This window comes from Penicillium paradoxum (genome assembly GCF_028828445.1).
Source record: "Penicillium paradoxum strain IBT 22861 chromosome Unknown utg000002l_segment0_segment0, whole genome shotgun sequence".
Lineage (NCBI taxonomy): Eukaryota > Fungi > Ascomycota > Eurotiomycetes > Eurotiales > Aspergillaceae > Penicillium > Penicillium paradoxum.
Window position 1 is genome coordinate 4,383,901 of NW_026643180.1, and position 17,216 is coordinate 4,401,116.

The following is a 17,216-nucleotide window of genomic DNA, read 5'->3' on the forward strand; positions in this document are numbered from 1 at the left end:
CTATTTCCACATACATTGCTCCCACCCTCAAGGGCCTCCCCCATCATCGACGCCCTAGCGAGGAATCGAAACATTCAGAAATCTCATGCGCTGTGGTCTCGGTAAGAGAAATCACTTGTGGTGATTATATTCGACCACATAATCTGAGGCCCAATTGAGTTTCCATAATTTGACCATGTGGGTGCAATGGCCTCCTGCCCTTCTGTCTCGGCAAGATTGCGGACAGCAAAGCTCATGAGCTCATAGCTGTCGCAGATTCGGCCTATAGAGTTACAACGCCGATATGAAGGTCTCAGTGCGGCACATTTTGCTCTTCAAATTCTCACCCATGAGTTCGGTCTCCAGGATAAGTGGAATTCCAATGCCTACCTGCATTTGAGACAACAGGTCTTCGCTCGGGGCCCTTTTGCGAATTCAGTGACCATGCCGGGACCCAGGCTGAGAGTAGGCAACTGTCCTTTCCGTCGCCGTGCAGACTATTGAAATTGCTTCTTTACGAGGCTCAGAGACTTGAATATTGCCCTCTCGAATCTGACCTTGACCATCGCACGCCTTTGGACCGCTTGAAAAGTTGCTGATGTGGGTCTTCAAATCGGAGACGATCATTTTGGCGAGGGACTTAAGTTCTGTTTCTTTATCAAAAGCTTCTCCGGCACCGGCCATGAGATCGGTCATCGAAGGGTTCGCAGGACTAGTGAGTTCCGCCGACCCGCTCGGAAGGATATTCCCATTGAAGCCCGTATCCCCAGACGCTGTCCTTTCTCCCGAAGCACGCGGACATGCTCATGTCGTTGCGGCAGCTTGATACATGGTAGGTTCGTAATTAGAGTGCCAGCTGTGACAGCCCAGCCTTATCGAGGAATACACTGTGGTGTGAACCAGACGGTGCCTTGGCGGGAGATTTTAAGCTTGTTGACCACCTCACGGTCAGGTCGTGGCTCGGTTCCGGGAACCTTTAACGGTCGAGGAGGTTGGGTGGTTTGAGTTGGCCGGGGACCTGTGACCTGTCTGAAATGTTGAAGGATGGTAATCGAATTGGTGGGTTGGCGGTGCTTGTCATGGTGTAGAGTTTGAAGTTGGCAGGCTTGGTTTTGTTGGGCAATCCTTCGATAGAAGATTGAAATACAGAGCAGGGAAGGTTATATAAAGAGGTGTTTTCTATAAATCTAGCTTTCCCCGCGCCTTCGCTGCCATTCACATTAACGCATGTCGTTTTATTCGAGAATTATATATTTCCCTGAATATGCACAAATCACCATTTCCCCACTCAATGGTAATCCCGTCTTGATATTAAGACGTTTCATGAAATGATCTGAATAACATGGACACCGTCGTGGACACTGGCTGTCCGATCGTGCATTCCGATGGAGATCAGATACGACAAACTACCTCAACGCCAAGTTTGCTGAAACACATACATAGTCGCGTTCAAAAACCAAACATACGCAAGCCACGGGGAGATCGGAAGCCATCCCGCGCTGGGGATTTCCAGGTCCATGTCTTCAGATCAGGGGTAGTCAGGAATGTAGGTAAATCAGATGCGTCGATGAATATTCGTCATGTTCATAACCGAATATCTTGTTTCATTCCGCAAGGGGGTGTCGCGGGTGGATAACCTACCTACCTAGGTAGATGATATCTGTTCTTCTGGGCAAGCCTCAGGGGTATTATAAAGAACACATGTACTCCGTAAGTAAGGGGCAGATTTTGAAGATATAGCCTTGTTTCCCCTGTCAGAGACGTAAGAATTTGGGGAGCTGTCATTATTGTCGCAAAGTGATCTCATTATTCGTTATATTGCATGGAATCACATCTATGCAAGTGAGAAATAATCAATGAACTTTTGAATCGAAGATACATAATAATCCTCTCCGATTCTATCTGCGCTCGACGGCCGTAAGGCATATCCCAAGCTCACGCGGGCTCGGGATGAATCAAGAATGCCGTTTGAAAAGAATCGATGAGCTCAACAAGATGCGAATAAGAAAAGAACACAAAACAATCCACAAAACAAGAGTGGCTAAATTATCCTGCAACCCAATCATGCCCCTAAATCAACCCGGTCTATAGTGCAATCGCATCCGTGAAAAAAACCCGTAGATTATGCAACGAGAAAACATCAAAGAGAATAGACAAACATTGCGTGGATTTGGTATTTAGGTCACGGTATAGCCACCATCAACGCGGAGATCCGCTCCCGTGATGTACTTGGAAGCGTCGCTGAGTAGGAAGGTCACGGCGCCCATGAGATCTTCTGGTGTGCCCATCTTGCCGGCAGGGATGAGGGAGGTCCACTGATCGCGGAGTTGGGGGTTCTCGTCAAGGATCTTGCGGGTTCTGAACAGCGAGGACACATGTCAGCAGGAATTCTTGATACCAAAGTGTGTATTGCATAATGCATGGGGTCACTCACAGCGCGGTAAGCATGTAGCCGGGGCTAATGCAGTTGACACGGATATCATGACCAGCCCACTCGACGGCGAGCGAAGCTGCGAGGTGACGGACAGCTGCTTTAGCAGCGTTATACGGAGCCTGGGGCTGGGGCACGTTGACAATAGCGCCAGACATGGAACCGATCATAACGATGCTACCGGGAGCCTTGCGCTCCATCAGGTGCTTGGCCACGCTCGTGGCAAAGAGATAGGTTCCGTCAACGTTGACGCCCCACAGCTTCTGCATACGATCGAAAGGATAATTGATGGCATCGAAGTTCTCGGTAAAGCCAGCCGAGGTGACCAGGTTATCGATCTGGCCATGCTTACCCAGGACTTCGGCCATCGCCTTATTCACGGATTCGGGGTTGGCGACATCGGCATAGTGGGCTGTGACATTGGGCATGCTAGTGCAGGTTAGCCTCTGCGGTGAGTTGGACATGACAACGGGTGTGGACCTACTCCTCCAGGCCGGGGTTCTCTTTGCGGAATTGTTCGATCAACGAGGCAGCTGCAGACTCGGCTTCGTCCTCTGCGATAGGCATTAGTGTCGGTCATCTCTATTGATTAATTGCAATGGTAGAAACTTACTGTTGAGATCAATGATGGCCAAATCAGAGCCAGATGCGACAAGACCTTGTCCCATAACGAGACCCAATCCACGAGCACCTCCGGTTACTATGCTGACCTTCCTCTCGAGCGAGAATTGGGCCAAAGTACGCTTGAAATGCATGCCACCACGACCCTGGGCCACGGGCTGAGCGGGCATCTCGTGGTCGGGAGGATATTCGATATGAACACTTTGATCAGTGCGAGCGAATTGGCCTTCGTGCTCACCAGAGGCGCCCTCGGGTGCCTTGGTTGTAGCAGTAACTATAGGGTCCTTAGAAGAGCCATCGCTCTTTTTCTTGCTGAGCGAGGCAGTGTATGAGAGTGGTCGGGTAAAACCTGTAGCTGGGCGAGCGGCCGCTGCGAATGCAAGGCGAGTGGTGTTTAGAGCCCTGATGGCATTTCGTGCGACTGTAGGCTTGAACATTGCGAATAGTACAGCTTCAGATACTGGAGCTGGTGGAGATGGACACGGACGCAATGAGGTGTGATCAGGAGGAGAGGACTGGGAAGCAATTGATATAGGCAAGAAGGGAGGGAAGGTTGTTCCAGGAGAGGACAAAGGTCGGAGAGCTTTTATTTTCGCACCGAAGCCAAGGAGCTGGGGAATGCGACAGTTGCGGTGAAAAGAGACCAATGGACAGCTGACGTGGGGCGTTTAATTGGAGCTTGATCTTCCAGGAATGGCTTTTATTTACCTGATTTCTGAATTGAGCTGCTTTTAAAAAAACGGATTATCCACATGGAGGCAAAGCGGTGATGTCAGATCGATCGGCGTGTACCAGTGACGCGGTATCATATACTTCGTGTCGCTTTGCGTTTTCGCCTTTGAAGCGCAATTCACCCGGTGAGCTTGGTTGGTATTGATCTGGTTATTCTCCCTGGCAGATATAGGTATCTCCCTCAATCCACGGGACATTTGATATAGGGGTCAAGCTCTATGCCCCAGCTGCACCCCTGCACAGACTCCTAAACCCAATGCAAGCCCGGAGTACCCTGTACCTCCGACGATTTACTTTATTTCTGGGATCTTTGCCAAAAAGACCAGTCATTTTCTACACTTCACGCATTTGCCGCTGGCACTGATTCGCCCAAGTCAGTCACTTTGGTGTCATGCAGTTTCAGTGCATACCTGTTTGCCACATCTAATGCAATACTCGGTGAGGAGGTACACACACACTATCAAATATCACACGGTTGTCCGGGAATCAACAGCTTCTCCTTTCAGGGCCGAGTCTGGGGTAAATGGTGGATCGGAGGTGTGGGGGGTCTACCCGAGACCCGGTTTTGTTCGCTCCACAGTCGCGATGGACTAATTGACTACGGAGGTACCTAGCTACTCCGTATGGAAGCCGGGTTTTACTAAGTACTCCGAAGTACCTCTGTAGTACTCCGTACTTTATTGAACGTTGGCGCGTTATCTCAAAGCCTTGCTATTGGAGAACTATTTTTTTTTTCTTTCGCGTGACAGTGTTCTTAAACCCCCAGTCCCACCATGAATCGGGTATACTTCCAATCTTACTTGGAAGCTGGTCGAGAACCACGAAAGGATTCCCCCCGAGTGAGACATCTTGCCACCCATACGAGAATTCCGTGCTTCTAAATAACGTGAATGGCATATTATTCGGACTCGGCGAATTCGACCAGCGGTGTTCCGCTTTTGCATTGATCCTGCAAGCCCGATGTTAGTGAATTGTTCTCGAATCTCTCACCTGCAGAGCCTGGAAAATTCCAGTGAAAGGGGGCTTTTTCTTATCTCTCCGCAAAGAAAAAGAAAAGAAAAGAACGGTCCAGACAGGTGTCCAGGGGCCGTCAAAAGCCCAAAATCACCAACAAAAAGAAAAGAGAGTCACGGGGTTCGGGAATTCTAGAACAAAGTCAGGGGGAAGGGCGCGTGACTTACTCCTTTTTGATGCACCACCCGCGCGATGGTCCCGCGTTGTGGACTGCGGATCACCGTCTCCATCTTCATGCTCTCAATCACAACCAGCGGCTGGTCTTTCTCCACTTCGTCTCCCGCCTGTACCTCCACTCGGAGAATCTTACACGGCATCGGCGCCAGAACGCTATTTGCCACATCCTTCAGCCCAAGTGCTTTCTCCATCCATTTGGCGCGAGGAACGGTGAGTCGATATTGAGTTCCGCGTTGGAATGCGATAATAGTATCCTCGTCTCGGATCACGGTCGTATCTAGTCGCGTGTGCGCGAAGAAGGAGGTGACAACCTGCGACGCAGCCTCCATGCGGCTCACTACCTGCTCAAAGACCCGTCCGCCGACTTCCACATTGAATGTATCATCGGCCGTCTGTTGTACCCGTACATTGAACGTAGAGCCATCGGTAGACCCTGGCCCCGTACTCTCGGTGAATGACAGCTGTCGCTCTTGGTAACTAGGGTTGAACCCAATGGTTGTGCCTGCAACCCCTGCCGAAGCGCGCGCTCCGGAAACAGAGTCGCGATGGAGACAGGCCAATGCAACCTGCGCCAACACCTCCTCCTCAATGATCTTCGGACTGAACAGTTCTTCGCGGTGCTTCTCAATGTAGCCAGTCTCTACCTCGCCAGCAATGAAATCCGGGCTCTTGCAGATGGTTTTCAGGAACTCAATGTTAGTCACGGGTCCTGCAACCTCATACTCTTCCAGGGCAGCAGCCAGCTTTCGAAGAGCTTCCTCGCGGTCTGCACCGCGCACAATAAGCTTGGAGATCATGGGATCGTAATGTGCGGAGACGTCGTCCCCTTCCACAAATCCTGCATCAATGCGGATATCTTCGGACGTGGCCGGTGTCCGCACGTGAAGTAGACGCCCCGAGTCAGGGATGAATCCCTGTGCTGGGTTCTCAGCGTAGATACGGGCCTCAATGCCATGTCCGCTCTGAGCGATTCGCTCTTCGACTTCCTCTTGTGTGAGAGGCAGTTTGGCTCCCTCGGCCACCAGAATCTGCCAGTGAACAAGATCCTGTCCGGTGACCATCTCAGTCACAGGGTGTTCGACCTGGAGACGAGTGTTCATCTCCATGAAGTAAAAGTCCCCTGTATCATTATCGAAGATGAACTCCACGGTACCAGCACCTTCATAGCCAACAGCCTCGGCAGCAGCTCTGGCCTTCGCCCAAAGGTCCTTTCTGGTTACATCGGGGAGATGAGGGGCAGGAGATTCCTCTAGAATTTTCTGGTGTCTCCGCTGAATGCTGCAGTCTCGCTCTCCCAGTGCCACAGAGTTGCCATGCTTGTCTGCAAACACCTGGACTTCAATGTGCCGCGGCGTAGTGATATATTTTTCCACCAGCACATTGTCATCTCCAAATGAATTCATGGATTCTGACTTCGCTGACTCGAGCTGAGCCTGGAAGACCGCCTTAGAGTTGGCAATACGCATGCCCTTTCCACCACCTCCTTTGATGGCTTTAATAAGTACCGGGTATGTGATCTTATCTGCCTGCTCCTCGAGGAAAGCAGGATCTTGATTCTGTCCGTGATAGCCTGGTACACATGGTACACCCGCAGCTGTCATAATCTCTTTCGAACGACTGTTCAAATGGATCGAGTAAGCATGGTGAGCCCGAGAATCAAGTAACAAACGTACCTCTTATCGCCCATATCCTCAATGGCTTTATACGGCGGACCAATGAAGACCAGCCCGGCCTCGGTACATTTCTGCGCGAATGCAGAGTTCTCACTCAACTGAGTATCAGATTGCGAGTCAGCATTCCACTCAGTGTATTGCATTTTGACCGTCAACTTACAAAGCCGTAACCAGGGTGTATAGCTTGACATCCTTCCTTCTTGGCAATCTCAATAATCCGGTCACCATCAAGATACGCCGACACCGACCCCAAGTTGAAAGCAAAGGGCGAGCTCAAGGCATGCTGTGATCGACTGTCTGGGTCGGTGTAGAGTGTTGTCACGCGGATCCCACGCTCCGCAGCAGTGCGTCCAACTCGTCTAACAAGGCAAAATTAGCACCACGGATTCCAATATTATACCAGTTATTGACATACAGAGCGATTTCACCGCGATTAGCAATAAGAATTGAGTCCAATGACTTGGTTGTGTTTGAGTTAGTGGCGGAGGATATAGCGCGCGATGTTCTGCGGGCCGCGGTCGGGGTTAAGCGGGGAGTAATGCGGAGAAGGGATGAGAGGGTCATGACGGTAGAAGGCAGCCTATACAGCTGCAGCGCGGTTTTCACAGAGAGTAGAGTAAATCAAAAAATTACCATGATCGAGGTCTATCGAAGGGATAAAAGAAAGAATGGGAAAAAGCTCCCAGGGCTTGGAGAAGCTGTGAGCCGACGCAAAGCGAGATTGCGGGGAAAGCCGAGGATGACATAATCAGCCGCTTTGGGGTAAGGAAATGGAATGTGCCTTCCTACGAGGCGGTCTCCACTGTGGCCAGCGTTACCTATTTCCAGTGCTCGGTAGACTAGAGAGTGTCACCAGATCTATCTCTGCTTGCTACAACGGGTGACAGACGGGAATCTAGGTGATTGTTGGGGAAAACCCCCAGTGTGACGGGTGATGCCGTCTTGGGAAGCCCGGCACTGGTGAGGATGGTCAAGATCTCGAAGGCAAGATACATTTTATTTTCGCTTCTTCTTTGGCATAGTTAGCAGTCAAGTCTGCTGCAATCTCTTCTTCTGGCAAAGGTTACCCAATCAGCACCTTTTCTGCTATCTTGCCCACGTACTCAGGACAATAACAGGCCCTAATAGGTACTTACTTACATGGATATTCAGGTAGGTGGGCTTCCCAGTCTGTCAGTCATGAAAGGTGAACTCCAGCCCTTGCGAATGAGGTCGAAGCACCTTCTGATTGGAAGCACAATCCAATGAAGTGATCAGTGTCTTGGTTGCATTTCGGGAGATACGAGGAGCGGTCCACGGGTACCACGGGTACGGACTGGATATATCGAAAATGAGGACGTATCTATCCCACAATTATTTTGCGGTATACACAGAACTACAACTCGCCAGATCAATTTCATTGGTATCTGACGCTGGCACATAAGTTTGAAAGTTCTAAAAATGGATATGTGATCCCAGAACATGGATGTGCGCTGAAATGCCCCGGACAGGCCTTCCTGGATAGGCATCACGGATCTGGCTCGGAGCATAGCCGAATAAGTTACTATACGCCGAGAAAATATAGCCCCAGGCGCATTGATAATAAAGAGCGGTATTTCTGATTCATGCCTTTCTCCCACCCAGCCCAACGACGACTCTTGATTATCATAAACCTAAGGGTTTCAACATAGTACTACAATTCCACCTATTCAACAAACTATGCCTTTGATAAATCCTTTCAATTTGCTCAAGCAATGGTTCAAAGGACCATCCAAAAGTCTGGATCACGAAGAAACATTCAACCCAAGAGTATGTGTACATCATTTAGCCCTCCCCACTGCCTTTCTGAGCGTATCTCAAGCCTCTATATCTAAGCTCGCAAACAACAGGTACATCTTAACTATACCCCACCTCTGAAGAAGTTCACAATGGATGATCTCCTCTTGAACCCAAGCCCAACCGCCTCGCCCATTGCAGGAACAGTCCCATTTCCACTGTTGTCAGCTGAAGGCGTAAGAGCTTATCGAAGAGCCTTATTCCAAAGGAACGTTGTCGAAAAATGCGCTACCTCACCCTTCCCTGGAACTTTGGTCCTACGAGATGCGGCTAAGCATTCAAAGTTTGTCCATGACCTTTGGACACACCCCGAAACATTGAAAATCGTATCCGAAGCAGTCGGTGTACCTTTAGAGGTGGTGATGCCGACGGAAATAGCACACACCAACATTCAAGTGCAAGGCAATACCATATCGGAAATGTCCCGCAATCTGAGGATCGAACCAACGTTAGAAAAGGTTGAGTTGACTCCCGAAGAACAAGCTTACGACCCACTGAAAGACGCCAGTGCTATAATACCATGGCAGTACGTTTATCCTCACATTTCCCTTTTTGTGCCGCTCTTGGGGCTAATTCGATCAAAGTTATGACTCATATCCTTATGTTTGCGTATTGATGCTGAGCGAAACAGAGGGTATGATCGGAGGCGAGACATACATCAAAAAGGGGAATGGGGAGGCACAAAAGGTGAGTACCACCATTAGACTACTAATGATCCATTCTCATTAACCCCTGCACAGGTGGAAGGCCCCCAGATGGGCCATGCAGTGATGCTCCAAGGCGGCGAAGTCTGCCATCTAGCAGCTCGGGCGAAAGGTGTCAAAGAGCGCATATCAACCATCACTTCCTACCGGGCTAAGATGCCCAATGTCTATGATTCCAGTTATATTACCAATGTTCGGCCTTACGCGGATACCAACACACTCTATCCTGAATGGACACAATACCGGCTCCGAAAATTGAGAGATGAGCTTACCCATTATCTCGACAGAATGGAGAGAAAGGACGATCCTTCGCGCACTACAGAGGACATAAACGACCTTATAGAGCGGCAAATTGATTATTTGCGGCGAACGTCCCGACAAATGGTTGACCCTGAGTATACACAACAAATACTGCAGAAGTATGGTAGGGTAGCATACTATGATGCGCCTCGGATCTGGGAGACTATTCAGTCTCTACCGGAATTTGAGAGACTTGCCTCAGCCGCAGATCAGGAGCGATGTTGGCAGCCAAACAGTCCTTATTGGATGGACCTTCAGAGATCTATTGAGACATGGAGCCAAGGGAAATCTCTCCAGAGTACGATGGGAACTACAGCATGGATGAGAATGGAAAGTTACCACATGGGGGATGAACTTCTGCGACAAGGACTCAATGAGGTGTTTCTGGATTGGCTCGGATGTGCAGGTATTTCGGAGCTTTATCGCAAAATGTGATCTGAGCAAGTTTGAGCTCCCGATTCTGATAGTACATTTAAAAAGGATGGCACCTTTCTCAAGAAGCAATGTATTGATATGGGTTCATGAATTTCCTAAGCTTTCATTGCAGGATCCTAGAGATTCACTAATGGACATCATACAATTCGCTCGGTACAACATCACCGGCCTAAGCTGCGTCTGTGTTGTTGTGGAACGTATGGTTATTGCTCATATGGGAATTCTCCAATTACCACTGTTCGAAGAGGACACCATGTCCAGGCCAGCCAGCCCTAGGCAGCTTGATGACTCCTTCCCCCTCAAGGTCAAAATCTTCCATCTCCATATTGCAGAGGCTCAGGTTTGCGAATATTGTGTGTGCATCTCGACCTTTGATTCTAGCATAGCGTAGGCCACGAAATTCAGGCTCAGGCACATCCCTGAGGAGCTCTTGTGCCTTTTTGTCATCGTCACGAGCAAAGAAATAATCCTTTTCCATCACAATGATTGTCTGATCCATGCCAGACTGCTCATCAGCAAAGAAATACGGCAGTTGGACATGATTGCTCTCCGGAACAGTTTCCACAATTTCCCACATGTAGTCCAAACCAGCGTCATCCGCATTGTCCTGATCAGGCTTCCATGGCACAGGGCTAATGACCTTTCTGCTCCAACTATGATGTTCTAGATCATTCATGGTTCGGATTTCGTCATGCAGTGCACGATCTTCTTGTTTCGTAAGTCTGTTGGTCATGTAAAACAAAGAGATAGAATTCATGCTGCGGTCGACTGGTTGCCATGGTGGTGGATTGGAATAGAATGGATCATCGTACGAAGACATAATCTCAACGGATGGTAATATCTCTAGTTTATCGGAATCAATGATTTGGTTGTGACGTAGATCATCGGAAAACTCAGAAAACTTTTCAGTCTTGTTATGGAGGCCCACTTCTTCCACCAAGTTGCTCAGTGTATTTTGGGTGACGATGAGACCGCATGGGGCAGGATAGACAGTGGCAAGTGCGGCAGCTGCAACTTCTCCGTCCTTCAGCGGTTCCAGAAGAAGGTCCACTGGTCGTGCGCGTGTCTCCGGGAGCTCGGTCACTCTGGTGGGATGCTCAGCTGTCGCTGCGCGCATACGTAGCACGTCACGCCGAGATGGGACACGGCTGTAGTTCCATGGGATGAGGGATACGATTGGCTCGACTAGAAAGGCCACACAACTGGGGTTATAATCGGTATCGTAATACTCTGCATCTCTCACTCCCTTGCTTTTCCTTTCCTGTTGTCTCTTCTCCTCCTGTACCTGATACTCAATTCTCATCCATTGTTGTAATGCGCGCTGCATCCCTCGGATTTGCTCCTCACTCGTACGGAATGTGAGAAAGATGTGTATGTACGGTCGATAAGGTGTGAAGTTTGAGCCAGCTGGCAATAACACTGGGCTCTGGGACCTGGTGACGTTTGCCAGGGAGGAAATCTCGTGCACCAGCTCGGCGGGAAGCGGGATATTTGGCCCAAGTTCACTCTCAAAAGTGATAGACAGTTGCTCGTGCCCCAGCATTCGCGGTGTATCTCTGGCAAAGATCCCACGGTCTGGATCATGCAGTTGTAGCCCAAAGTCCGAATATATCAGGGAGATACACTGCAACCGGTCGGCAAGAAACTTGTGGGAAATCTCAAATGATCTGGCAGTTTGAAGTAAATTGACGTTCTCATCCCGAGTCATAGCTGAGCGCTTAGCAATGACACGAACCTCGCCATCCCGTGCAGACGGCCGGACGGCCATGAGAACCACCGAGATAGCATCACTCTCGCCGCGAACTGCAGTGCCTTGCAGTTGACGTTTGGTGAGACTGTCAGCAACAACAAAAAAGGAGCGACCTGTACGATACAGATGGATCGCGATGGCATAAAGGTTGGCTTGGCTATCTCTGTATTGGCCCTGGGGAGCAAGTGAGGGCAGCAAATCGTTGGGATACCATGTGTCGACTTGGAAGTCGCTGGCTGGAGGTTGAATATGCTTGATGAGCTTATTCCGATCCAGGTTGCTCAACTTGGTCAATAGAACGAGTAAGAGCGAGTCGTCCATTTCATGAGTGTTATGTTTGTTATTCATGATGAGAATGTTGAAGAACGGATGATGTGGTCGGAGGGATTGTTCTGTTGAGATGACAACTTTGCAGATCGTTCAGGCACCAAACAGGCAACAGTAGGGGCCATAACAAGGAAGGATCGAACTACGACGGGGGATTCCTGGCCAGCGCAAAATTAGGCGTATTTTGTAGGATCTCATACTCTCAAATTACCTTATTCTACGCATCAGTCTTGTTGAGCTGCTATACTACTAGATTTTAGGCTGGGCATAGAATTTGACTGTATGAAAAACCAAAGACTCTCCAACCAGAACAAGATATTGTCCTACGCAGGCATGGAGGTATTCGAGAATTCGATGTGAACGAGCCCGAACTATTATGTTATCGAGATTGTTAGTCGAGTTAAGAATACATCAGGAGCTTAGTTGCTTCAATATGACTCCTTGATGGCTGCCATTTGGGGGCCAACATGCATTAGTTTCCTAGTAGATTATACCCGTAAGAAAGCGGCACTAAGTCGGCTGCTTTATCTACTTAGTAAGTCCTCATAGCCATATTTGTGTGGTAATTAAATTGATTTGCGTCACCAGACAATCCAGAAGAGAGGTGCCATGCCCTCCCCCGAACCATCCAGCAACTAACTAAGCCCTTGTATCGTTGTCCGAACAGCCCGAAAGAGAGGTGCCATGCCCTCTCTCGAACTATCCGGCAACCTTTGTCCGTTCAATGTGCAATACAAAAATGATATCTCAAAGTCCGTTTCCTCCAACATCAATCCGAGGCCTCGTTAAAACCAGCTGAAGGAAAACCCTGTGGGATAAATACAATCAGCTGGAAAGAGTGCCTCGTACAAAAGTGATTCCAGTTTCCTTTGATTTTCCCTTGGTTTTCCTCCATTGACATTCGGCTTTTTGTTTTCGAGATTCCATATTGAATGGTGGATTGGTTGTTGTTTTTTGTTTTTCGATGTTTTTGTGTTTTGATGTTTGGTTTGGTTTGGTCTGACGTTGATGTTGATCCTGATATTGATATTGATGTTGTGGATATTGATGATGTTGATGTTGATGATATTGTTGGCATTCAGACGATTGCCAGTAGTTTTGATTTGAGAGGGTTTTTTGTTTTCGATTTTTTTTTTGATTGTTCTTGTTTGGCGCATTGGATGGGAATTTGAGTCCTTGTGTTTCTTCAGGACCCATGTGTTGGCACGGATGCCGTGCCCATTGTCGGTTGCAGATGATTGCTTGTCGGTTGTTGGGAAACAAATTTGATGGGCATTCGAGTCCTGTTTGACTTCAGGACTCACCCATGGCGCGATTTCCAATTTCCTTCCTCGGCAGATTGCGTCCATTTCCAGATTCCACCTATTTCCAACGGACGGCAATGCGGAGCCGTCCGTGTCCTTCGTCCTCGATTTCCTCCAAAAGGTTGGGGTTGATTGTTTTGGAGGCCTCGTTAAAACCAACTAGGAGAAACCACGTGGGAAAAGCTTCCTAGCTGGAAAGAGTGCCTCGAGTTGACGGTTGTTGTGGTTATAGTTGTAGTAGTAGCGTATTGGTATCAGGGACACCTTGGTGAATGTCGGACCGGGAGCAAACCACGTGGGAAAGGCTCCGGGGTTCGACGAAAGAGTAGATCACCCGTAAGTTTTCAACATGTTCAACAAGTTGATGTCCAGCTGGGAGGAAACCCTGTGGGAAAAGCCTCCAGTCTGGACTGGGATGAGAGAGAGAGAGTCCTCCACCAAATAAATTCAAAAGAAAAGGAAAAGGAAAAGGAAATCCAGTAATAGACACAAGATACATGATTAAGACACAAGAAGGAATATTGAGACAAAAGAAGAGATATTGAAAGAACTGGTGAACCATCTCAGACCAAGTCGACTTCAGCAGGGCAGTTTCGTTTTTGTGGTTTTTTTTTGGTTTTCAGATATGGAGGTTGTTTCAGAGATCGAAGTATGAGGAGTTTTTAATAAATAGGACAGAGGACTTAAGAGCCCAAGGTATCGGTTTCAACGAAGACCACAGGCGCCGCAGTCTCCGCCGAAAACCTGAAACCCGGGTATCAGGAGTATGGAAGCTCAGCATTTGAACGGCAATCCGGGCCCTAGATCACCAGACAAACACCAAGAAGAGTGCCCGTAGACACGAGAGTTTTTGAGAGTCCAAGTTGATAATCTCCAGCGAAGACCACAGGCGCCGCAGTCTTCACCAAAGACCAACAAGCTGGATGTTAGGAGGACGGTTGCTCAGATTTCGAATAGAGACTAGGGCCCTTAGTCCCTACCCAAGCACTGAGGTGATGAGGATGAGGATTTTCAGAATTCGAAGTACCTTCGTTTGATGTGAACAATTTTGGCGGGTTTGATAAATTCAACGTCTCGCAATAGGTGGGAGCGCCAATTGGCACGGCAAAAACTGGGGTTGCGTCTGTAGTACATGGTCTGAGATGGTTGGAGAAGAAAAAAAAGAAAGAAGAGAGGAAGGGATGGCAGATCCTGTATATACCATGACTCGCCATGACTCAGACTTTAGGGTCCGACATCAGTTGTGATGTTCGGAATATTTCTTACTTCAGATGTCCGATCCCAATGAGGAAATCCGCATCCCAAGAAGCATGGCACATCAACTTCACTTTGTTGAGCACATTCAATAGCTCCCGGAAAAATTACACCGAAGTCGTAAATGGGAGATGGAGAAAGTCATTCACAGTCCGACTCGTAAAGAGTAAATGCAGAGGGGGCTGCGGCTATACACAAGACATGGGAGAGGAGGCAAAGTCAGATATGACCATGGATACAGTGGACAGATGAAGACTAACGCGGAAATCCAACCACAACCACATAAAGATCTCGGATAAAAAGAAATATAGAAAGCAGGACAGAAGAACCGCATCTAGATCGATCGTCTTTGTCAACTGATGTATCAAGTAAAATAAATGATGTTGAAAACTCTCGGTGAAGTGAGATCAGATCCTTGACGTTGGACCAACCCGAGTATTAAGGTAACTTCCAAGAAGGTTCCAAGGATACCCTGGGCCCGTCTAACCTAACCGTGACCAATTACCTGTGCGTCACAAGCAATCATAACCCGGACCTAACCCCACGAAGGTATTGTCCCGTGACAATTGTGATCAAACGGGTTTAGTCCAATCAGGACGGAAATTCACGAATGGGAAACCACATCTTCTGTCCTATTCTTAGAACATAATTTACCAACCATTCATACCAAGTTGCAGTCCCCAGTACAAAGACCTGTTTAGGTCTGAATTCTAGTATTTTGATTCTTTTCGGATTTCCAGTCAAGTCTTTAGTTGTGAATCTCATTGTTTCAAGGTTGACACGGATCCATTAATTGTAAACAATGCAAACCATAACTAATGCGGTTTAAAGTGTCCTTACCGTAGCTACGAAACTCACTTCCTCCCTTCACCACATGCTCCGTGATTTCAAACGAACAACACCAAGGCACCAGCCCCTCCAACACTTACCTCTTGACTTTTTCTCTGATCAAATATGTCACGCGATTCAAAATGCGGGGCACTCATCAAACAAGACCGCGTACAATTGACGCCTCTGATGATACCAAAATCTCCCGATTTTGACGTCGAAGATTCTCAATTCTTCAGAAAATTCACCAAGTTGCCCACACCGGAAGAAGTACGCTCGCAGGCTAAAGCCCAATATCTCGCAGGAGTCTGCCCAGACGATAGAAAAACCTTCTCGATAACCGGCCCTCATATACGACCACCACCTGTGATATTCAAGGATCTAGGGCTATTTGTCAAATGGGGAAGCGCTGCGAGAATTTCAGAGGGTCAATGCCTCTATGCTCTCGGCCAGCTCCTTAAAGATTATGTCCCGGTTCCGGAGATATACGGGTGGCGGGAGGATAGCGGTCAAACTTTCATTTATATGGAGTATTTGTATGCGCAGACTCTAGAGCAAGTGTGGGACAAGTTAGAACCTAATAACCGCGTTTCGATCTGTCATGAGCTCCGGACAATCTATAGTAACCTTCGCCACCTTGAACAGAAGCCGGCAGAATTATTTATAGGTACGATACTCTTAACAGCCTTTATATCTCTTAAGCTATGCCTATAACTCTTTCTCTACGTATAGGTAATATTACACAAGCTCCTCTATATGATAGAGCATTCCACGTCGAGTCTATGCCCGAAGCAGGGCCGTTCAATACCGTCCAGGAATTCCATGACTGGTTCACTTTCCTACATCGAAAACCAATGCCAGATCCATATTCTGTCCCAATCGAACCGTTCCGTCAGGACCTGCCTGATAATAGTGAAATCAAATTTACGCATGGCGATCTCCACCGGAGCAACGTCTTAATAACACGCTCTGAACCTTACCATGTCCTTGCAATCGTCGATTGGGAACAGTCAGGCTGGCTACCTATGTACTGGGAGGCTAGAAAGGCGCAGTATACTGCTGACAGAAATGACGAATGGTCTAGAAAATATTTACCAATGATTTTATGTCAGTATACTAGCACTTGGGATCCGTGGGACTACTATACGACGGCTATGGGATGTTAAGATAAAGATAGCGTTTTGCTCCGGTCTTTATTGATCTCTTTTCTATATTGCGTTGGGTGGCATTGAAGTCGTAGTTGCGCTTGAACTCCCGGAAAAATCCAGTGGCTGTAGTCCCGGTGGCATGTATAAGTTTTCCCACCTTACCCGCATCACCCGAAGGGATAAAAACAGCGTAATGAGCGGGCCGCGCGCCGTTTGAGAATATTGCCAGATGGATTGTGCGGACCATTGTTTCTGATGTGCCATAGAGGTATTTTTCAAGGGTGTGGTTTCGCTTGAGTCAAAGAGTAAATCAAAATTGGAGTGAATTCGACCTCGTGAAGTAGTGATCTGATTGAGAATTGAATCACAATTAGATCGGGCTGCTTGACCAATTTATATCTAAAGCCCCTAGGTACTAGGTTGGCAAAATCAAACGGTCTAGCAATTACGCGCCAGCAGGTTTAGTAAAAGTGAGGCCATATAGTGATGGCACGAGGCCTAACAAATTGATATTAGACGCTATGATTACCCTGAAACATCACAACCAGATTTAGCCCAAATTCAGCCTAATTGAAAGAGGCCGACAGTCCCATAAGGCCACCGACAGGAAAGACCCGTCTTCGCTACTCCTCCTCCCTTTCTCTCACTTCCTTCTACCTGAGTTTTCAAGGTTTGCCATATGGCTCCCTAATCTCACCTATTCCGGTATCGCTAACGGGTACGT

At 48.2% G+C, this 17,216-nt stretch overlaps 5 protein-coding genes across 5 annotated transcripts; 1 reads left to right on the forward strand and 4 right to left on the reverse strand.

Annotated features, from left to right (window-relative positions):
• Window positions 1–414: 414 nt before the first annotated feature.
• On the reverse strand, window positions 415–675 carry N7457_001548 (uncharacterized protein; the record flags this gene model as incomplete). The annotated part of the gene is made up of 1 exon (XM_057172594.1): window positions 415–675. One exon carries the CDS (start codon window positions 673–675, stop codon window positions 415–417), a length of 261 nt encoding a protein of 86 aa, XP_057036497.1.
• Window positions 676–2,156: 1,481 nt separating this feature from the next.
• N7457_001549 (uncharacterized protein) lies at window positions 2,157–3,468 on the reverse strand (the record flags this gene model as incomplete). The annotated part of the gene is made up of 4 exons (XM_057172595.1): window positions 2,157–2,337; window positions 2,414–2,839; window positions 2,895–2,964; window positions 3,024–3,468. 4 exons carry the CDS (start codon window positions 3,466–3,468, stop codon window positions 2,157–2,159), a joined length of 1,122 nt encoding a protein of 373 aa, XP_057036498.1.
• A 1,193-nt stretch (window positions 3,469–4,661) lies between these two features.
• Window positions 4,662–7,191, reverse strand: N7457_001550 (acetyl/propionyl/methylcrotonyl-CoA carboxylase subunit alpha; the record flags this gene model as incomplete). The annotated part of the gene is made up of 5 exons (XM_057172596.1): window positions 4,662–4,712; window positions 4,945–6,571; window positions 6,628–6,725; window positions 6,788–6,986; window positions 7,043–7,191. The coding sequence occupies 5 exons, from the start codon at window positions 7,189–7,191 to the stop codon at window positions 4,662–4,664; spliced, it is 2,124 nt and encodes a 707-aa protein (XP_057036499.1).
• Window positions 7,192–8,325: 1,134 nt separating this feature from the next.
• N7457_001551 (uncharacterized protein) lies at window positions 8,326–9,881 on the forward strand (the record flags this gene model as incomplete). The annotated part of the gene is made up of 4 exons (XM_057172597.1): window positions 8,326–8,415; window positions 8,496–8,968; window positions 9,027–9,129; window positions 9,183–9,881. 4 exons carry the CDS (start codon window positions 8,326–8,328, stop codon window positions 9,879–9,881), a joined length of 1,365 nt encoding a protein of 454 aa, XP_057036500.1.
• A 229-nt stretch (window positions 9,882–10,110) lies between these two features.
• N7457_001552 (uncharacterized protein) lies at window positions 10,111–11,979 on the reverse strand (the record flags this gene model as incomplete). Its single annotated transcript, XM_057172598.1, has 1 exon — window positions 10,111–11,979. One exon carries the CDS (start codon window positions 11,977–11,979, stop codon window positions 10,111–10,113), a length of 1,869 nt encoding a protein of 622 aa, XP_057036501.1.
• Window positions 11,980–17,216: the final 5,237 nt, after the last annotated feature.